This window comes from Loxodonta africana, chromosome 3, assembly GCF_030014295.1.
Source record: "Loxodonta africana isolate mLoxAfr1 chromosome 3, mLoxAfr1.hap2, whole genome shotgun sequence".
Classification (NCBI taxonomy): Eukaryota; Metazoa; Chordata; class Mammalia; order Proboscidea; family Elephantidae; genus Loxodonta; species Loxodonta africana.
This window is the reverse complement of record NC_087344.1, coordinates 7,717,916-7,739,676: the sequence shown is the minus strand read 5'-3', so window position 1 is coordinate 7,739,676 and position 21,761 is coordinate 7,717,916. Positions and strand designations below refer to the sequence as shown.

The 21,761-nt window shown below is 54.5% G+C and overlaps 1 protein-coding gene across 1 annotated transcript in view; it reads left to right on the top strand.

Moving 5' to 3' along the window:
- Positions 1-21,761, top strand: part of PTPRS (protein tyrosine phosphatase receptor type S) — a 132,125-nt gene that overhangs the window by 97,464 nt on the left and 12,900 nt on the right. The window contains exons 9-22 of the mRNA XM_064280341.1: positions 1,750-1,883; positions 2,371-2,515; positions 8,889-9,194; positions 10,362-10,555; positions 13,061-13,178; positions 14,116-14,724; positions 15,171-15,268; positions 15,960-16,213; positions 17,069-17,162; positions 17,266-17,481; positions 17,970-18,127; positions 18,660-18,671; positions 19,295-19,407; positions 20,894-20,941. Of these exons, the coding sequence (XP_064136411.1) occupies positions 1,750-1,883; positions 2,371-2,515; positions 8,889-9,194; positions 10,362-10,555; positions 13,061-13,178; positions 14,116-14,724; positions 15,171-15,268; positions 15,960-16,213; positions 17,069-17,162; positions 17,266-17,481; positions 17,970-18,127; positions 18,660-18,671; positions 19,295-19,407; positions 20,894-20,941 (2,499 nt within the window). The remainder of the gene's footprint in view (positions 1-1,749; positions 1,884-2,370; positions 2,516-8,888; positions 9,195-10,361; positions 10,556-13,060; positions 13,179-14,115; positions 14,725-15,170; positions 15,269-15,959; positions 16,214-17,068; positions 17,163-17,265; positions 17,482-17,969; positions 18,128-18,659; positions 18,672-19,294; positions 19,408-20,893; positions 20,942-21,761) is intronic.

Sequence of the window (21,761 nt, the reverse complement as noted above, 5' to 3'; positions counted from 1 at the left end):
CTTGGCTTTTTTTATCTTAACAGTGTATCGTAGAGATCCTTCCAGGTGGCTCCGAATCTTTTTATACAGTTGCGTAGTACTCCAGGGAGTCCCTGTGGTGTGAACGGCTAATGTGCCCAGCTGCTAACTGAAAAGTTGGAGGTTTGAGCCCACTCAAAGGCATCTCGGAAGAAAGGCCTGACAATATTCTTCTGAAAAATCAACCATCGACAACCCTATGGAGCACAGTTCTACTCTGACACTCATGGGGTGGCCGTGAGTCAGGGTTGACTCCGTGGCAGCTGGTTTTCTGGAAGCCCCAGATTGGGTGGATTTGTCCCACCCAGGGCTTGAAAAATTTTGGTGTTAACACGTTGTCTTAGGGTTCTCTAGAGAAATAAAACCAGTGAGATATATAGAGGAGGAGACAGAGAAGAGTCCCTGGTTGGTGCAAACAGTGAACATGCTTGGCTGCTAACCGAAAGGTTGGAGGTTCAAGTCCACCCAGAGGCTCCTTGGAAGACAGGTCTGGCAATCTAATTCTGAAAAAACGGCTATTGAAAACTCTATGGAGCACAGTTCTACTCTGACACATAGGGTCACCAGGAGTCAAAATTGATTCGACGGCCACCAGATTTGGTTTAGAGAGAGATTTCCTTCAAGGGTTTGGCTCACAGGATTGCGGGGACCCAGCAATTCCGTAGTCTAGAGACTCCTGCAGCCATGCATCCCAAAATCCGTAGGTCAGGCGACCAGACGAGTGCAGAGTTGAGAGAGAGAGAGATCTGGCAAAATGTCTGTTTATAGCCTGGAGGCTGACCACCCCCTGGGGAAACTCCCTTTTCAACTGAGTGATTGGTTACATTACACTAGATTACGTTATGGAAGGTGATTGCATTGTGTTGCATCATGGATTGGCAACTAGACTAGTGTTTGGCAAACCTCTGGGAACCATAGCCCACCCAAGCTGACACATAAAATTAACCATTGTATGTGAAAAAGCAAGGTGTTTTCTCTGAAAAATCCAAATTTCTGGTTTCCCTCGGAAAATCCGATTGGGCTACCCCAGATGGGATCTGGGTAGATCCCAGCAGCTGTGTTTCGTCTCCCTTCTTCTCTGCCAACCGCTTGGCCCCTGTTGGGGTTTGAATTTGAGAATGCTGCTCTGTTGCTCTCATTGGGAAAGATCGAAGCTGTACTTTTTGGAAGAAAAAATGAAAAATGCGTCAACACTAAGACAGTTTAAGGACTTGGGAGGGGCGCTTTGGCACACAGGGCCCCAACTCTCTGAAGATTTCAGACCCTTTGCTTAAACGGCTCAGGCTTTCGAAATCTAAAGTCCAGAGAGACTTTGTTAAGCACCTGCTTAAAGAAAGGAACTGGAAAGTTGGAACTGCTGCAGGTGGATATGGGACGGAGATTCCCGTTTCAAAATATTGTCCCCACCAGTTTCTCTGTCACTTAATATGGGAGGAGGGGCACTGGGGTGATTTGAAAGGGAATTAAATTTTCTTTTTCCATTGAGGGAATTGAGGTAGACAACTGACAGTGAAGGGTGATGGTGGACTTCAGGAAAATAACAAATAAGAGCAGTGGTAGAACAGTCCAGAAGCTTGCAGAAGCTTCGAGAATCAACATTCCTTCCTTCAGGGCAGTGCTGAGTTTCATGGGTCTCTTTTTGGGAGACTGGGGACAGCTGGCGGGTTGGGCACCCTTTGTGGGTGGGCCCTTCCTCTCCACCTCCTCTCATTTGTGTTTATCACCCCGCAGTGCCCGGCCAGCCCATGAACTTCCGGGCCGAGGCCAAGTCAGAGACCAGCATCGGGCTCTCTTGGAGCCCTCCACGACAGGAGAGCATCATCAAATATGAGCTCCTTTTCCGAGAAGGCGACCACGGCAGAGAGGTACCCGGGCGTACCGCCGCAGAGACGAGGGCTTGTGGGCAGGCGGGGGCGAGCGGACCCCTCACTGCTTTCCCCCCTCCCCACTGTCCTCTCCTCTCCCTGCCATCCTCCCTCCCCACTGTCCTCTCCTCTCCCTGCCATCCTCCTCTCTCCCCTTCCTACATTCTCCCACCATTCTTGATGGCTCTCTGTCCCTGGGCTCTCATCCTCCCTCCTCTTTGCCCATTCATTGCTGTTTTCTCTATTTCAAATTGTCTTCAATTTCTCCACCTCTCTGTACATGTCTTTCTTCCTCCCCTTTCCCTCTGTTCCGGTTTTCTCTCCCCTGTCTCACCGCCTCTGGGTATCTCTCTCTTTCTCCTTCTCTGTGTCGCTCTCTCTGTCTCCCTTTGTGTCTCTATCTTTGACCGTCTTCATAGGTGTCTCTGTCGTTCTATATCTATGACTCTACTTCTCCGTCTTTGTCTGTTTGTCTCCCTGGCCCCAGGTCGGGAGGACCTTCGACCCGACGACAGTGTTCATAGTGGACAACCTCAAGCCGCACACAGAGTACGCCTTCCGCCTGGCGGCTCGCTCGCCGCAAGGCCTGGGCGCCTTCACGTCGGTGGTGCGGCAGCGCACGCTGCAGTCCAGTACGTGTCTCGCGGAGCTGCCATCTCTGCAGGCAGAACTGTGCCAGGGGTGGGGGGCACCTCGGACGCAACACCCACCCTGTGCCTCAGTGTCCCCACTGGGCGGTGAGGGGGCCGCTCGGGGTTCTTGTGGGCACCGTGCCCTAGTTCTCTGTCCCATGGGGCAGGGGACCTTGCCCATGGCCGCTTCTGACCCTAACCCAGGAGAGGGTGCCAACCCTGCTGTGCAATCCCGTGCCAGGCGGGACCTGCTGGGTCCTCTCTGTGCCTCCTGCCCCGGATTTGGGGGCCCAGGTAGCACAGCCTCACTGCGCCCACTTCACAGGCCTTCCTGGGGGCACAGCGAGGCTGTCACCCCAGCTGGTGCTCTGTCGTTCTGGAGAGAGCAGAGGACACACAGAGACACCCTCTTCCCCAGATGGCGGGCAGAGAGCGGGGCTCCTGAGACCCGCCCCGGGCACAGTCCCCATGGGTGCAGGGAACGGGGGGCAGAGCTGATGCCAGGTTTGGTGGTTCTGGGCCCTAGCCAGCCACTCTGCCTTGGAACCCTGGACTTGGTTGTCATGCCTGCCTGGCCTCCCTGTTACAAATAAGTCACCCCTGACCAGGGGCTCCAACTCAGCAGTGGCTTCTGGGCCACACTGTAGCCGCCACCACCCTCCTGCCTCCCATCCCCTGCAGGTCCCTTCCCTGCTGCTCTGTCTCCACCTCCCTCCCGTGCCCTCCACCTCCCCTCTCTGCTCCGCCTCTCTCGCCTCTCCCGACTTGGCCTCCCTGCCACGGCCCCCTGCCATGGCCCCCTTGCAATGCATCTGCCCACCTCCCCTTCTCAGTCACGTCTCCACCCTCCAGTGTCCACCCTCTACCCTCTGTGTCGAAGCTGCCTTGATGTTTAACCTTTCACACCCTGAGTGTGTGCACAAGGAGTCAAAGGGTCAGCCGAGGGCAACGCCAACTCAGGGCAGGCCGTCTGAACCCCTGGGAGCAGGGTTCTTGGAGATGCAGCCCCCCTGCCCCCCCAGCCCCCTTTCCCTCCTCCCCGCTCCCCCTTCCTGCTCAGTGGCGTCTGGGCATATTTGTGAGGTGGAGTCAGTGAGGGTGGCCTGTGGCTTTGGACAGCCACACGAAACTGGCCGAGTGCCACCAAGGTGAGTACACTGGTCTCAAGTAGGTTCACAAAGACGGCCTACCCTGCGTGCCCCCGGCCCGCCCCCCAGCCCTAGCAGGTCTGGGCCACACAGACGTCCAGAGCCACAATTTGGCCCCCGAAACATCTCCACACCCCACTGCCAAGAGGCACACCTCCCCAGAAATGGGGCATCTCGTACCATGCCACGTGACACCACCCGTATGTGTCCATGTTTCCATCCCCTCCCAAGATGCCACGCAGGTTGGGCCGGATTGTGGAGAACGTGGCCCCTGAGGCCTTCTAGGAAGCGGCTTCAGCTCAGCCACGTGAACCTCTGGGGCGGCCCAGGACAGGGAGTCGGGGAGAAGGGACTCCCCACTTCTTGCCCCCAAGACGGGTGGGAGCCAAGAAAACCGGCAGCAAAGACTCAGGGCCAGGCGTGTCCCCATGGGCTGCGGGCTCCCCAAGCTGAACACAAGGGTAGGTGGAGGCCAGACCACTCAGCTGTGGGTCTCTCCAGACACCATTCTGCCTTCCCGCCTCGCTGGAATCGCGTCGTCTCACGCTGGGGGCCAGGGCAGGGCGGACGGCCCATTTGCGTCTGGAGACCCACCATGAGCTTGGTCTGGCCTCGTAGCTCAGCCCTGTGCTGTTCCCTCCCTCGTAAGAAAGTCTTGTAAGTTAGCAGTTGAAGAGTGGAAGGTAGGTAACCAGACTGGGAGTTTTTCTGGAAGGCGTCTTTCTTTCTTTTATTATACTTTTTCTCACCATCACCACCATCACCGTTGTTTCTTATTTTATTATGGTTTTGGTTTTATTTTTCCCTCCCCCTTTCTCAGCAAATCCATTCCTTCCGGTGCATTACTTCGTTGGTTTTTCTGCTCCTGCCTGATCCCTTCCAGCCACTTTTGTTGGGGTGGCTGGTCAAGAAATGGCGGGGGGGGGAGCAGCCCCAGGTTTCTAGTTTCTTCGGCTATTTCACTTCAGATGAGACTGGGAGGGTTGCCCTAGTTAAGTAGGCCACTAATGTGGCCTCTGGGGTCCCTGATAGCCTGGTGTCTTTGAGGGCAGGGGCCCCTGGTTTGTCTCAGGTCTCAGAGCCTAGCACAGGGGCATGCAGGTAGTTAAGTATTCAGTCAATGCTTGCTCAATGAACAAACGAGGCTGGTGTGCTGGGGAAGGTTCTTTGTGCCTGGAGTTCAAGCAGGGCCAGCAGCCTCTCTGGGCCTCCCTCCAGATGAAGCAGAGGCGGACCCTAGAGTCGTAGGCCATCCAGGGAATGTGGTCCCAGCTGCCCTCGACTGGGCCGAGCTGTCTGAACACCCAGCCTCAAGCCAAGCAAGCCCATGGATAACAGCAGGGTCCTTGGGCAGGCAGCTTGCTGTTCCTGAGCCTCAGTTTTCCCACCTGTAAAATGGGATCCACCTGTGGGGTTTGGGAAGGATTCAGGGAAGTGATGTACAAAAGGCACCTGGGGTGGGGCCTGGAACACCAAAGGTGTACAATCAGTGATAATAGAAAACCAGGAAGGTGGACTTTGAGACTGGTTTCCCCTATGGGGAGTTGTGAGAATTAAGTGAGATAATTCTTGGGAAGTGCTTAGCATAGTGCCTGGCACAGGAGACACAGTGCGGCCCACTGTGAGTCTGTAAAGGGCTGAGAGGGCTGGGTATGCAGTTAAAAAAAAAAAATGCAGTAGGTGTGCCTCATTAGTGCAGGGCCTGGCCCATAGTAGGTGCTCAACATGTGGAGACTATTGTTGTTATTCCATAAAGCCCTTAACGTAGTGCCTGGCACACAGTAGGTGCTTCATCTGTGGGACTGGTCGCTGTTCATTCAGCAAAGCTCTTAGTACACACTGCCTGGTACACAGTAGGTGCTGCATAAATGCAGCTGCTATTTTTAGTCTAAAAGTGGTTTGGCACAGCTCCGGTCACATAGTTGGCCGTCAGGAAATGGAAGCTGTTATCGGTCTGTAATAAGCTTAGCCCAGTGCCAAGCGCACAGCAGGTGCTACAAACATAGGGGCTATGATTATCGTTCTGCAAAGTCCATGGCACAATGCCTGGCATATACATGGTGTTCAATAAGTGACATTTGCTATAAAGAGGTTAGCCTGGTGCTGGGCACATAGTAGGTGTTCAAGTCAGAGGTATTGTTCCTCTGTAAAGGGCCTAGCATGGTACCAGGTGCACAATTATTGTTTAAGACTTGAACTTATCTGCAAATCACTTGGCACAGTGCATGCACATAGTAGGTGCTGAATAATAAGTAAGGACTATTACTGTTTAGGGGGCCCTGGTGGCACAATGGTTGAAGCATTCAGCTGCTAACCAAAAAAGTCCAATAAAGTCCTTAGCACAGTGCTTGACATACAGTAGGTACTTAAGAAGTGATAACAACTAATTCTATAAGGCCCTTAGTAATTGCTTAGCACATAGTAGGTGCTTAGTATGTGGACACTTAATTGTTTTTAATAAAGTCCTTAGCACTTTACCTAATACGCACACACAAAAACCGAAACCAAACCCGTTGCCGCCGAGTCGATTCTGACTCATAGCGACCCTACAGGACAAAGTAGAACTGCCCCATAGGGTTCCCAAGGAGCAGCTGGTATATTCGAACTGCTGACCTTTTGGTGAACATCCGTAGCTCTTAACCACTGTGCAACCAGGGTTTCCTGATGCTTAATGTGTGAGGGCTACTGCCATTACCCAGTAAAGCCCTTAGCATAGTGTTTGACATACAGTGGGTGCTTAGGAAGTGAGAATGACTAATTTATTCTTTAAAGCCCTTAGTAATTGCCTAGCACATTAAAAAAAACCCGTTGCCATCAAGTCGATTCTGACTCACAGCGACCCCATAGGACAGAGTAGAGCTGCCCCATAGGGTTTCCAAGGAGCGGCTGGTGGATTCGAACTGCTGACCTTTTGGTTAGCATCCAGACACTTAACCACTGCTCCACCAAGGTGCTTAATGTGGGAACTGTTTCTATTTTGAGCACAGTACCTGGCACACAGCAGGTATTTGATATGTGGGGACTAGTACTCTTATCCAGTAAAGCTTTTATTTAGCACAGTACCTGGCACACAGTAGGTATTTAACATGTGGGGATATTACTGTTATTCAATAAAGCCTTTACTTAGCACAGTGCCTGGCACACAGTAGGTGCTGCGTAGATGGCAGCTGTTATTTTTATCTTCAGAGGGCAATTGCAATGCCGAGCCCATAGTAGGTGCTCAATAAACAAGACTTAATATTAATCTGTAATGGGCTTGGTGTGGTGCCAGGTGCATAGTAGGGGCTCGGAACAGGAAAACGATCTGTAAAGACATTGGCACACAGTAGGTGTGCAAAACATGGGCTATATTATATGTATAAAGCCCTGAGCTGGGTACCTGACACACAGTAGGTGTCCAGTAAACAGGCATTTTTATTATTACTCTATAAAGCCCTTGGCGAGCTAACTGGGCTCAGGCATAGCAATGATTGTAAGAGAATGGCGCAGGACCAGGCAGTGTTTCGTTCTGTTGTGCATAAGGTCACTATAAGCCAGAACCAGCTTGATAGAACCTAACAACAACATGCTAACTGCCACACAATAGGTGTGCAGAACACAGGCATTATTTTCTCTAAAGCCGGTAGTGCAGCAGCTGACGCACAGTAGGTGTTTGATACATGGAGCTTTTACCATTATTCTGTGAAGCCCTTGGTGTAATGCCTGGCACATGGTAGGTGCCCAATAAATGGGGCTGTTATTGCTAAACCCCTGGCACAGTGCCTGCATACAGTAGGTATTCAGAAAATAAGTGTGTGTACTGTTACTCCATGAAGCCCTTGGCACATAATAAACAAAAATACCCAACCCACTGCTGTCGAGTCAGTTCCGACTCATAGTGACCCTATAGGACAGAGTAGAACTGCCCCATAGAGTTTCCAAGGAGCACCTGGTAGGCTCAAACTGCCGACCTTTTGGTTCATAAATGCGACTTTTCTTGCCTTTCCCCTTGGCATGGTGCTTGGTGCATAGTAGCGCCTGGCACACAGTAGGTGTTCGACACATGGATGCTTTTACTGTTACGCAGTGTGCCTATGGCACAGTGCCTGCCACGCAGTAGGCACCTAATGGGGCTTTTATTGCTGTTGCCCTTGACATGGTACCTGGCACATAGTAGGTGCCTGCCACACAGTAGGTATTCAGTAAATAGGTGCTTTTACTGTTATTTTTGAGGCCCTTGATATGATGCGTGGCACATACCAGATGTTCAATGAATGTCATTGCCCTTCCCCTTAGCATTGTGCCTGGCACACAGTAGGTGTTCAGTACATGGATGCTTTTATTGTTTTTGTGAGGCCCTTCGCACAGGCACAGTGCCTGGCACATAGTAGGTACCTAATGAATGGGGCTTTTATAGCTTTTCTCCTTGGCTTGGCACCTGGCACACAGTAGGTGCTGAATAAAAAAACCATTGCCTTTGAGTCAATTCTGACTCCTAGCGACCCTATGGGACAGAGTAGAGCTGCCCCAAAGGGGTTTCCAAGGAGCAGCTGGTGGTGCTCAGTAGATAGGTGCTTTTACTCTTTTCTCGAGGCGCTTGGCACGTAATAGGTGCCCAGTCAGTGTTACTGCCCTTCCCCTTGTTATAGTGCCTGGTATACGGTAGGTGTTCAGTAAATAGGTGCTTTTACTGTGATTCTTGAAGTCCTTAGCATGGTGCCTGCACGTAGTAGGTGCTCAATAATTGGGGGCTTTTTTGCTGTTCCCCGTAGCATGGTGCCCGGTCCACAGTAGCACCTGACATAGTAGATTTTTAATAAATAGATGCTTTTACTATGATTTTTGAAGCCTTTGGCAGGGTGCCTGGCACACAGTAGGTGCTCAGTAAGTGGAGCTTTTATTGCTATTCCCCCTGTCACGGTACCTGGCACACAGTAAGTGTATACTCCACAGGGACCGTGGCTGCCCTCTGCCCGAGAGGTATAGTGCGTCCGGTAGGTGCAGCCCCATATAGTGAGCAAAGCCTTCTTGGCCAGCCCTCCCTACCCCACCCGCCCGTCCACCCGCCCATTCCACCTTTGGTTACACATCCTTCTTTTGGGTTCGATTTCTCTTTGGTTTGGTTCTGTTTTGTTTGTTATCATCTTCTTTTTTATTTTCTCTTTCCCATCTTTTGTTTCCCTGCCCCCCTCCCCGCCCATCCCGCCTCCTTCTCCCCTCCCCCCATGCTCTCCCCCCTCCAATAGAACCGTCAGCCCCCCCTCAAGACGTTAAATGTGTCAGCACGCGCTCCACGGCCATTTTGGTAAGTTGGCGCCCGCCGCCGCCGGAAACGCACAACGGGGCCCTGGTGGGCTACAGCGTCCGCTACCGACCGCTGGGCTCAGAGGACCCGGAACCCAAGGAGGTGAACGGCATCCCCCCGACCGCCACTCAGATCCTGCTGGAGGCGCTGGAGAAGTGGACCGAGTACCGTATCACCACCGTCGCGCACACAGAGGTGGGACCAGGGCCCGAGAGCTCGCCCGTGGTCGTCCGCACCGACGAGGACGGTAAGCACCAGCCCCGGCCGGGACCCTCGCAGGCCCCAGCCTGGCCCCGCTGTGGAGCCTTCCATCTCTGGAAACCGGGGCTGGTAGTCAAAAGGTGGGAGCCACAATCACAGGGAAATAGTGAGGCCAGCAGCCTCCCCAGCAAACCCCGGTCTCCTTGGTTTTGGAATTCGTGGTTGTAGACCTTCTGGGCAATCTTAGCCTAGAAGCATTCTCTTCCCTGAGCCCAGAAGGTTAAGCTGGCAGCCCTACGTTTTAGTTAGATGGTGGAAACCTTGGAAATAGGGTGTAGGAAACTGCAAGCAGCACCCACAACAAAATCAAGGTCCCTTGGCCCCAGGCACCTGGGTTTCAGACTCAGGATAACCTAGGATTTAGAGCGTCCTCTGAGCCATCACACATGGAAAGGATGTGGGCTGTGGTGTGCTGTGTAGCACTGGCCCATTGCTGTGGTGTAAATACTCCCCACTATGACTGAGAGTTTTAAGGTGGAAAGTTAGGTGGACTTCAGGGTAAAATGGTGGTACCAACTTGGGGAGACATGAGCAAGCCACCTCCCCAAGAAATCTCAGCTCCTTTCTTGGAAGCCTGGTTGGCTGTCTGAGCCAATGGCATGGAAAGTTCCTTTGGCAGCCTTACATTATGACCAGATGGTGGGCACCCTAGGCTTGAGGACAAAATGAAGCAGCTTCCTCTTCATGCCAAACCCCCTGGGGCAGGGTAGGCAGCTGCCTGCTGGAGTATGTAGGCGGAGCTGGATTGCGCTGGTTCAAATCCCGGCTTTGCTTCTTGCTAACTATATGATCACGAAATCACTTCTTTGGGTCATCTGTAAAATGGGACTGAAAGAACCCATATCTGGTGAGGATGGAAGAGTCAAAGCGGGTCAGGCTTTGAGAACAGTAGCTGGCATGATCACGGCATGAAGCCCTGGGCAGGTGACTCAGGCTCTGGGGTTGGGGCGGGGAAGAGGCACAGTTTCGCCGTCTGTCAATGGGGCTGACCATCAGGGCCCGATCTGCGGCCTGTGGGGGGCGAGAAGGAGGCTCTGAGCGCTCAGTTAACCAGCAGCCACTCGACATCCCGGCTTCGGGCACCTGCCCGGGGAGAGGCCAGTCGCCCTGGTAACGCCCCCGCCTGCCCCTCCCCTCCCCTCCCGTCCGCCAGTGCCCAGCGCGCCTCCGCGGAAGGTGGAGGCGGAGGCGCTCAACGCTACGGCCATCCGCGTGCTGTGGCGCTCGCCCACGCCCGGTCGGCAGCATGGCCAGATCCGCGGCTACCAAGTCCACTACGTGCGCATGGAGGGCACCGAGGCCCGCGGGCAGCCGCGCATCAAGGACGTCATGCTGGCCGATGCCCAGGTGGGCAGGGGCGGGTGGGGCGGGGGCTCCGAGTGGGCGCCGGCCCCCTGCGTGCTTGCCCTCCCCTGCTTCTCTCTTTCTCTGGCCCCCCCTCTCACCTTCCTCCTCTCTCCCCCGCCTCCGCCTCCCGCGCTCAGTGGGAGATGGACGACACGGCCGAATATGTAAGTAGCGCCCCAAGCACTGCTGTGCACTTCCCGTGGGCCGTGCTGTGCTGTGTCTGCACGCCCCTGGCATAAGGGTCTCCCCACCCCTGGGCCTCCCATGTGCTCCCTTGGAGTGCACAGCCTCCGTTTTTGCACCAGGCACATGAGCAGCTCTGGCCACCTGGGGGTCCAGGTTATAGACACCAGGAGCACCTGCTGGACTCCTTGAAGGGGTAACCTGGGCACAAAGCAGAGACCCAGCCCCCTCACCTGGGCTTCCCCCAGGCCCCCAGACTCAGCGGGGCTCAGCCTCCCCATACCCCCTGCTCCCCCTGCGGGCCTGTCCACCACACCTTTGTCTAGAATGCCATTCCTTTATGGTTACCTGCCTCCCGCTCCCCCCCTCCCCCGGGGAACATCCAAACCCAGGCCATTTTCCAACCTAGCACAACCCTTTCGTCCAGCTCAGCCCCGCCTGGTCTAGAAAGTTCTCTCTCTGGCCAAGCTGTCCCCTTTCTTCTGGCCGATGAGTGGTGAGAGAAATCAGTGAATCCAGGGCGGACAAGGAGAGGATGCCGGCAGTGCCACCATTGTCCCCAGAGTGTTCTCAGGAAGCCCGGAACCAGAGTCAGATTGGCTGTGCAACTTTTGGCAATTTGCTGCCTGTCTCTGGGCTGTCTTTTTGCCAAGTCCGATATTAAATTGACACTGGCCCCACCCACTCCCATAGGCTCTGCTCCCTTCCTTACCTCAAATCTAGAGGGAAGTTCCCAGGTAGGCTCCAGCTCAGACTCTGCCATCCAGACCCCGGGGAGGACTGTGTGTGAGGCTCAGGGGCAGGGGACCCTCCGTTTGTGCATCCCTGTCCCCTCGTGATCCTGGCCGGGGGCCACCCACAGTCTCCAGGCATGCTGGACCGTGTTTGTGGGGATACATGCATGCAGATGTGGGCACACATATGACTGCAAGGGCGTGTGCAGGTGCGCGTGTGAGTCGGGGTATACGTGAGTGTTCTGGCCTTTGTGGAACGAATAGTCTTTACTGAACACCTACTGTATGCCTGATCCCCTGCTGGGTGCTAAAGACATGGCGGTGGCCAAGACAGGCCTGAGCCCACCCTCCTGGGGGTCACAGACCAGTGGGGGTGATGGACATCCATCATATCAAGATACAGATTACACGCAGAGTTGCCACTGGTGGGGGTGGGGTGGAGACGGCGGTGTCAGTGTCTAAAAGCCAGTGCTCTGTGTGGCAGCAGCTTTGCTGTGTAGCAATGGCCCATTACATGGTGTAAATGCTGCCGCTGTGGTTGATTTCAAGCTGTCTAGCAGATTTTTTTTTTTTAGCAGATACACAGTAGCACTTCATTGTATATATTTCCACCGTGCAGATACAGTACCCATAGATAACCTCAAGAGCACACATAATAAGAAACAGTAAAATAGCGAGGAAGGGATAAGTTTTGAGCAGGAATCCCTGGGTAAGTGCGAGCAGTTACGCGCTTGACCACTAACCAAAGGATCGGGATTTGAACCGACCGAGAGGCACCTTGAAAGAAAACCCTGGTGGTCTGCATGGAAAAGTCCCAGCCTTGAAACCCCTGTGGAGCAGGTCTGCTCTGACACATATGGGGTTGCCATGAGTTAGAATCGACTTGCCAGCAGCTGTTTTTTTTTTTTTGTTTTTTTTTTTTTTGGCTTTTTCAGGTTTTAGGTATTCATTACCTTTGATTTTAAGATAATTTGGTTTTAAGTTTATATAATTTTTAATAATGGCTGTGTTCAATAACGATGGAAAATTTAACAGTCGGCTCTTGCAAGCTGGCACACAGCATCTCTGGCACACCAGTGGGTACAGAGGCAGATGGGACAGCCAGTGCAAAGGTCCTGGGGCAGGTGTGTGCCTGGTGAATTGGAGGAACAGCAAGGAGGCCCGTGTGGCTGGAGGGGTGAGTGAGGGGGAGAGAGGAGGGGAGGGCAGGGAAGGGACAGGGCAGGGACAGAGCAGGTCATGCAGGGCCCTGTGCAGGGAGGACTTGGGCTTTTACCTGAGGGAGGTGAGACCCTGGAGGGCTGTGAGCAGAGGAGGGACATGCCCTGACTCAGGCGCTCACAGGTGCCCTCTGGCGGCTATAGGGGGAACAGACCGTGGGGCAAGGGCGGTGGTCCAGGGGCTGATGATGGGGTATGTGAGGCTGGCTGTGTGTGTCCTGAGCATGGCTGCTTGAGGTGTCCTGGTCTGTGCATGAGCCCATTTTTGTATGTCTCTTTCTGCTCCTGGGCCCCTTGCTTGACCCCAGCATGGGGTGGGGGTGGGCTCGCTCGGCCCACCCAGCTCTGACCCCCAGCTCTGCCCGCAGGAGATGATCATCACAAACCTGCAGCCCGAGACCGCGTACTCCGTCACGGTAGCCGCCTACACCATGAAGGGCGATGGTGCTCGCAGCAAACCCAAGGTGGTCGTGACCAAGGGAGCAGGTAGGAAGACCACCCACCTGGAGTGCACATCCCCTGAGTTCTCTCCCTCCCGCCTTCTGGCCAGCGGGGCTATTCCCTCCTGTCCCAGGGACATTGTATTAGAGCTGTGTTTACCAAGCAGAGCCCACTGTCTGTGTGATCCCCGGTGTTCACGTCAAATGTCCTGACAAGTCCTGCAGCGGAGAAGCCTGGGTTCATTTGGAGAGCCCAGCTTTTCCCACACTGTCTCTGGCCCCAGATCCTCTCTTAGCACGTTGGTAACTCCCCAGACTATGAGAACCAGAGGGCAGGGACAGGTTCTAGACACTTCTGTGTCCCATAGGTGTGAGCCAGGTGCCAGCACTAGGGGAGGACAGATAAACAAGGGAAGAGATGAGTGAGTTATTAATTGGAAAAGGCAGCAAACAGACGAGGGCCTGCTGCAGCGTCCACATGCTTCTATGTACTGCGTTCTCTGAGTCAGTGGCCTTCTCACTGTTGCTTGCACACACCTAGCATGGTCCCACCTTAGGGCTTTTGTACATTCCATGCCATCTGCCTGGAAGTCTGTTCTCCAGATATCCCTGTGGCTTGCAGTCTTACCTCAGGGCCTTTGCACATACCTTTCCCTCTGCCTGGAACACTGTTCCGTCACATACTCCACAACTCCCGATCTCACCTCAGGACATTTGCACATGCTGTTCTCTCTGTCTGGAACTCTTTTCCCCCACATAGCCCTGTGGCTCCTGGTCTCACCACAGGGCCTTTGTACACGCTGTTCCCTCTGCCTGAACACTGTTCTCCCAGATATCCCCATAGCTCTTGGTCTCACCTCCTTTAGGTCTCGCTCAAATACCACCTCCCCAGCGAGGACTTCTTGGGAGAGACTTTTTAAAATTGCAACCCCACCCCATGCTCCTGGCCTCGTGGCCCTGACGTCTGCTCCGTGTCCCCACAGTGCTGGGCCGCCCCACCCTGTCGGTGCAGCAGACCCCTGAGGGCAGCCTGCTGGCACGCTGGGAGCCCCCAGCCGGCACCACCGAGGACCAGGTGCTGGGCTACCGCCTGCAGTTCGGCCGTGAGGACTTGATGCCACTGGCCACGCTGGAGTTCCCGCCCTCTGAGGACCACTACACAGCACCGGGCGTGCACAAGGGTGCCACGTACGTGTTCCGGCTGGCGGCCCGCAGCCGTGGCGGCCTGGGTGAGGAGGCAGCCCAGGTCCTGAGCATCCCCGAGGACACGCCCCGCGGCCACCCCCAGATCCTCGAGGCCGCTGGCAACGCCTCCTCCGGCACCGTCCTGCTCCGCTGGCTACCACCTGTGCCCGCCGAGCGCAATGGGGCCATCATCAAGTACACGGTGGCCGTGCGGGAGGCCGGCACCCCGGGCCCTGCCCGAGAGACCGAGCTGCCCGCTGCGCCTGAGCCGGGCGCTGAGAATGCACTCACGCTACGGGGCCTCAAGCCCGACACGGCCTACGACCTCCAAGTCCGAGCCCACACGCGCCGGGGCCCTGGCCCCTACAGCCCCCCTGTCCGCTACCGGACGTTCCTGCGGGACCAAGGTAGGCGCGCGGCGACTGCCCGCACCAGAGACGGACCGGGCCTCGCGCCCACCCCCACCCCAGCCCCCTCCCTCTCCCCCACCCAGGTAAGTGATCACTTTTCTGCTTCCTCATGGACGCTGAAGGCGAGTCCGGACCCCGAGGCTCCGGCATTGGCAAAGGTGGGACGTGCCTTGGTGGCACCGCAGCCGCCCCCCACCCCATCCTCCCTGTTCCTCCTTCTCCTCTTCCTCCTCCGCCTTCTCTCTGCAGCCGCGCCGTCTCTCGCAGCAGGGCCCGGGGACAGGCAGGCAGGGCCGGGCCAGGGCCAGGGCCAGGCAGGAAGGCCGTGGGCACAGGCACAGCGATTGACAGGGAACACCTGGGCCGCCCCCCCACCACCCCACGCCCCCCATTCACACTGTCTCTCTTCTGCTCTCTCCCCACTCGGCTGCTGCCTGGTACAGTCTCGCCCAAGAACTTCAAGGTCAAGATGATCATGAAGACGTCAGTCCTGCTCAGCTGGGAGTTCCCCGACAACTACAACTCACCCACACCCTACAAGGTGCGGTCACCTGACGCACAGGCAGGCCAGGACAGGGTCAGGGTTCAGCGGGGGTTGGGGGCTCAGCCTGGGGTCAGGACTCACTCAGGGTTAGGACTTGACCAGGGGTCAGGGCTCAGCTGGGATCAGGGCCAGTCGCGTTGGGGTTTAGCTTGGGTTGGGGCTCAACTGGGATCGAGGTTCATGCTCAGCCTGAGTTCAGGGCTGAGTCTAACACTGGAGATGAGTCAGAGTTGGGACTCACCCCAGATTGGGACTCACTGGGACTCAGTCAGGGTTAGGACTTGGTCGCTGATTGGGGCTCAGCCTAGGTCAGAGTTCAGCTGAGATCAGGGCTCAGTTAGATTTGGGGCTCAGTCAGTCTGGGGACTGGGCTCAGCTGGGATTGAGGCTCAGTCAGAATTCAGGCTGAGTCTACGATCAGGGCTCAAGTCAGAGTTGGGACTTAATTTGGGATTGGGACTCAGTCTAGGGTTGGGGCTCAGCCTTGGTAAAAGTTCAGCTGGGATCAGGGCTCAGTCTAAAATCAGGGCTCATCCAGAGTTCGAACTCAGTCTCAGCTGGGATTAAGGCTCAGTCTAGATTCAGGACTGAATCTGAGATCAGGACAAAGGCAGTGTCGGGGCTTAGCCGGGCCCAGGGCCAGGCTATGAGCCCTGTCAGGCCCGGCTGAGCTGCACCTGGCCTGCAGATCCAGTACAATGGGCTCACACTGGATGTGGATGGACGCACCACCAAGAAGCTTATCACACACCTCAAGCCCCACACCTTCTACAACTTTGTGCTGACCAACCGCGGCAGCAGTCTAGGCGGCCTCCAGCAGACGGTCACTGCCTGGACTGCCTTCAATCTGCTCAGCAACAAGCCCAGTGTCGCCCCCAAGCCCGACTCCGATGGCTTCATCATGGTGTACCTGCCCGACGGCCAGAGCCCTGTACCTGTCCAGTATGCTGACCCCCCGACCCCCCTTGCCCCTAATCCTTCCTTACCCCCAGCCCTAGAAGTGCTTCCCATTAGCCAGCTGTGGCTGGAGTAAGCCGCTAGGAACTCTGTGCCCATGAAACGGGGACCACCGCAGCCTCAGTTAGTGGACCATCAACACTAAATGTCCAACATTCCCTGACACCCCTGTGTGCCAGTCCTGTACGGGGCAATGCTGGGCCCCTGAGAGGATGCACTTCTGGGTGGGCTTCCTGTCTGATGGAGAGACAGACACGCCCAGGCCGTGGTATGGCAGTGGGAGGCACCAGAGCCTGGGGTCCCCACTGGGGAGGAGAGGCTCTGTCAGGGAGGCAGAAAAGAATCAAGGGCTATAGAAGAGTGTGGGCATTGGAGCTGGGGCATTGAAGGATAGGTAGGAGTCTAGTAAGTAGAATTGCATGAAGTGAGTTTCCAGAGGTCTGGAATGTGTACGTTGTGTGCCATCAAGTCGATTTTGACTCAATGACTCTATATGACAGAATAGAACAGCCTCAAAGGTTTTCCTAGACTGTAATCTTTATAAGAGCAGATTGCCAGGTCTTTTCTCCCAAAGAGCCGCTCGTGTGTTCCAATTGCCAGTTAACAGCCAAGCACTTAACCATTGCACCATCAGGGCTTCTTACAAAGTACAACATAAAGTTCTGGAGGCTTAGATCAGGAACTGGGTTGTTTGTGGCTGTGTGTAGTATGCAGGGGGCAGGATAACGACCCATTGTATAAGCAGAAGGGAAGGCTCAGAGGTCCCTCCCACTCACCCCCAGACAGCATCCCTCACCTCTGCCCAAAGACAGCTCCCTCTGACTCTTAACTCTCTGCCAGGAACTACTTCATTGTGATGGTGCCGCTGCGCAAGTCTCGTGGAGGCCAGTTTCTGCCCCCGCTGGGCAGCCCAGAGGAAATGGACCTGGAGGAGGTGAGGGCTGGAGCCCACCCTACAGGGCCCAAACATGTCCTGGCTTTCATGTACCCGGTTGCTCCTAGCCAATGCTGAGCCACTGGCGCCTCTGTTCCCACAGCTTATCCAGGATATCTCACGGCTGCAGAGGCGCAGCCTGAGGCACTCGCGCCAGCTAGAGGTGCCCCGGCCCTACATCGCGGCTCGCTTCTCAGTGCTGCCTCATACCTTCAGTCCCGGTGACCAGAAGCAGTATGGGGGCTTTGACAACCGGGTCCTGGAGCCCGGCCACCGATACGTACTTTTTGTGCTGGCTGTGCTGCAAAAGAGCGAGCCTGTAAGTTCCAAATGGCATCTGCCCACATCCAGCCACACTCTGTGATTGAGATGGGCCCCAGAGAGGTCTCAGCCTCAGGTAGACACAGCAAATACAGATACTTCCAGCTTCCTATGGTCAGGGCTGGGAAAGGGGAGGAATTGGAGTTAGAAGGCTTCTTGGAGGAAAGGGCTTTGGAGCTGGGGCTTTGAGGGATGAACAGGAGTTCAGCAAGGACAATTCATCCCAGCTGGCCAAAAGAGCATGTGCAAAAGCTGTGAGAGAAACAGAAAGGATTTCAGAGTGGCTGGAACAGAGGAGGGAATGGCAAGGGCTATGCCATATAGGTCACAGTGAGAAATGCAGGATTTATCCTGAGGGCTCACGGAAGCCACAGAAGGGTTTGGAGCAGGAGAAGGGACGTAGGATTGTGTTTGAGGAGGACCCGCCTGGCCACCACAAGGAGGAATGGGCACTGATGAAGCCCCCCCTCCTCCCCATTGCTGCAGACGTTTGCGGCCAGCCCCTTCTCAGACCCCTTCCAGCTGGATAACCCAGACCCTCAGCCCATTGTGGACGGCGAGGAGGGGCTCATCTGGGTGATCGGGCCTGTGCTGGCCGTGGTCTTCATCATCTGCATCGTCATTGCCATCCTGCTCTATAAGAAGTAAGTACTCTCTGCCCCCAGCCCCACACGATAGGGGGGAGGGCTTCCTGGAAGAGGAGGTTTTGGCAAGGTCCTGAGAAAGGTCATCTCAGGACCATCACAGAAGCCCTCTGTGGCACAGATGGGGAAAACAGGATCGGAGAGATTAAGCCACTTGATCAAAGTCATACAGCCAGGGAATGGTAGGGCTAAGGTTCAAAGCAGGCCAGTAGTTTGGCTCGTGCTATTAACTCTCACACTTCACTCAACAAGAAGATTTGGGACCTCCCAGGGGGAAGCGCTGGGGATACAGGTTGCCTCTGTTCAGTTTGAGAATGATGATTATAGTGGCCACATGAGGCTTGTCTCAGCTTAGAAGAGGAGGGGCAAGACATGCCTCATTGTGGTGAGGGAGACCAAGCAGGAAAGACTAGCCGCATCTTCTAGGAGAAGAGACCAAAGGCCAGAGAGATTAAGAAAGCCGCCCTTAACCAACATGGCCCTCACCTCTCTTTTTTCCCCCCTTCTCACATGTGTCTGCTTTCTGGAGCAGCAAACCTGACAGGTAAGAATGGGCCCTGCTCCTTGAAGGCCTAGGGCAGGATGAGGGAGGGAAATAGAGTGGTGCTGGGCCCATAGAGTAAGAGGACACCTGGCTTTTCAAATAGGTTGCATGCGTTCCATACATGGTCCCAGATACCAACCCATTTGTACACATACATGTCCATGCATGGTCCTGGATACCCAATCGTACATGTATACATCCACGCATGGTCCCACATAACCCAATCATACACATCCGCGTCCACACATGATCCCACATACCCAGTCCTACATGTCCATGCATGGTCTCGGATACCCAATCGTATACATACACGTCCATGCGTGGTCCCACGTATCCAATCCTACACGTCCATGCATGGTCTCGGATACCCAATCGTATACATACACGTCCATGCGTGGTCCCACGTATCCAATCCTACACGTCCATGCATGGTCTCGGATACCCAGTTGTATACATACACGTCCATGCATGGTCTTGGATACTCACTCATTATACATACACAGTCCCTCTCCTATCTGCTGGAAGTCACATTCCAGCTGCCTGAATAATTTTCATGTGTGTCTACCTGTGCCTTCGGGTACACTCTGGTACTCACCTGACTCTTCCGCTTGCTCTGCATGAAGTAAACGCAAGGACTCAGAGCCTCGCACCAAATGCCTCTTGAACAATGCTGACCTCGCCCCCCACCACCCCAAGGACCCTGTGGAGATGAGACGCATTAACTTCCAGACACCAGGTACATGCTTATCCCTGGTGCCAAGCACACCTATGTGCCTGGGACAGCACTAACGGGGGAGGTGGCTTGGGGGAAGAGGAACCCTCATCTGCCCCAACTGAGAAATGTGCATGGTACAATTAAATTCTTGATCCCCAAGTATCTCCCACCCTACGGGTATCTGGGTTTAGAACATTCATGGGTTGGTTCTGCTTACGACCAAGTGAGGCTTTTGAAAAGTTGCATTTTTCACTGGTGGTTGCTGTCTTCTTCATGAGCTTAAGGGCCATCTAAAAACAAACAAGAAAAAAACCCACCTCATTTCTTCTGGCAGGAGGAACTATGCTTCCATTTAAATGTCTAGTCTAAATGCTACTCAGTGCCGAGCGCAAAGGTTTGTCCTTGGCTGTTTTCTGTACCCACTTGGAATGTGGCCCTAGGAGGCACAGAAGCCCTATATCTCTCTTCCTCAGTAGCCCCTGGAGCCTCCTCACAGTGCCCTGGCGGGAGAGCAGAATTAGGGTCTTCTCCTCGATCATCTTCACATACAGTGATCCCCACTCTTCCCCATCTCCTCCCTCATAATGGGCTCATGCCAGCTGCTTCTAACCAAATAAGGAATTTTTATTTAACTGATGGCTGGTGCTCCTTATGAGCTCACAGCTTAGTTCTATGTGTTCCTCCACCAGCACCCCAGTCTCACCTCCCATTTCTGAACTGGTTCATATCAGTTATGTTTCCAACTAACTGAGGATTTTAAACGTTTAGTTGATGACCGCCTTCAGGTCTGATGCATGGTCTTACATGTCATCCCTAATGTACTTCTTCCTCTTTCTGTCTATTGACTGGCTCATCGTATCACTTCTGTTTCCATTCAAATGAGAATTTTAAACATTTGCATTTAACTGTTGGCTTCTGTCCTCCTTTAAAGGATCACACAAGGTTTCACGTATCACTCCTAACGTACTCCTTGTCTCCTTCTGTCTCTGCACTGACTCATGTTAGTTGTGTTTCTATTTAAGTGATAATTTTAAACATTTTTATCTAAGTGGTGCCTGCAGACCTCCTTAAGGGCTCATGCATGGTCTCAAATGTCATTTCTAACGCACTCCTTTTTCCTTCTTATCTCTGGACTAGTTCATTTCAGTTCTGTTTCCATCCAAATGAAGATTTGAAACATTTGTATTTAACCCATGGCTGCTGTTCTCCTTCAGAGCTTGTGGCATGGGCCCATATGCCCGTCCCCTGCACTCCAGTTCCTCCCTCACTGTCCTGTATCCTCCTTCCCCCAAATCACCTGGGCTGACCCTAGAAGGGGATCTGAGGTCAGGCTGGTCTGGGGGGACGTGGACAGGCAAGCCTAAAGCTTTGGGGTCTCTGCTAAAGAAGAGGTTCTTGGGTTTAAGTTGCTCTGCCCTTTGCATCTGTTGGCCAACCACTCTGCGCGCACCCAGCGAGGGACGGGGGAGGCGTGTTTTCATTTATTTATTGTTTGCTGTTTCTGCAGATTCAGGCCTCAGCAGCCCCCTCAGGGAGCCGGGGTTTCACTTGGAAAGTTAGTTCTCGTGTCTCTCTGTTCTTGGCCTCCTTTCGCCCCCCGCCCGCCCCCCCCCCCGTTTGTTTTCATCTTTGGTTTCTCCATCCCACCCTGTCTCTGTCTGCGTGTCCACCCCAGCTGGCCTCTGCCCACCTGTCACATGCTGGCTTCTTAGGAGGGCGGGGGTCTGGTCTGTTGGGCTCCTGATGGCTGGATGTGGCCACGTGTGTATGCGCGTAGAGTACACATGTGTGTGTGAACAGGGTGAGATGTACAAGAGACCAGGAGCCCACGTGTGTGATAGCCAGGGGTACAAGCCAGTCAGGCTAGATGCCAGCCATATAGGCAGACAGGGTCCTGGAGCCCTCCTAGATGTGAGTTCCTGGGAACATGGGGGTGGGCTCAGAGCAGCAGCTGTTTGCCGTCCGGCCCGTAAGTCTTTAAGAAGCCCTGGTGGCACAGTGGTTAAATGGTTGGCTACTAAGCGAAAGGTTGGCAGTTCAAACCCACCCAGCAGCTCTTTGGGAGAAAAACCTGGTGATCTGCTTCCATAAAGATTATAGCCTAGAAAACCCTATGGGGCAGTTCTCCTCTGTCACGTGGGGTTGCTGTGAGTAGGAATCAATTCAGAGGCACCTAACGACAACAACCAGAAGTCTTCGACCGTACTTACTACTTACACCTGGTCCTTGCATGCTGGAACCTTGTGTACCTCCTGACGTAGGCGTAGAGTGTGTGAGTGCAGCCCAGCTAGGGGGCCCGGGAGAGGAGTGGAATCCAGCTGACCGGGATGTGAGGAGGGGGAGCAAACCCCAGCCCTACTCCCCGCCCTGGGACT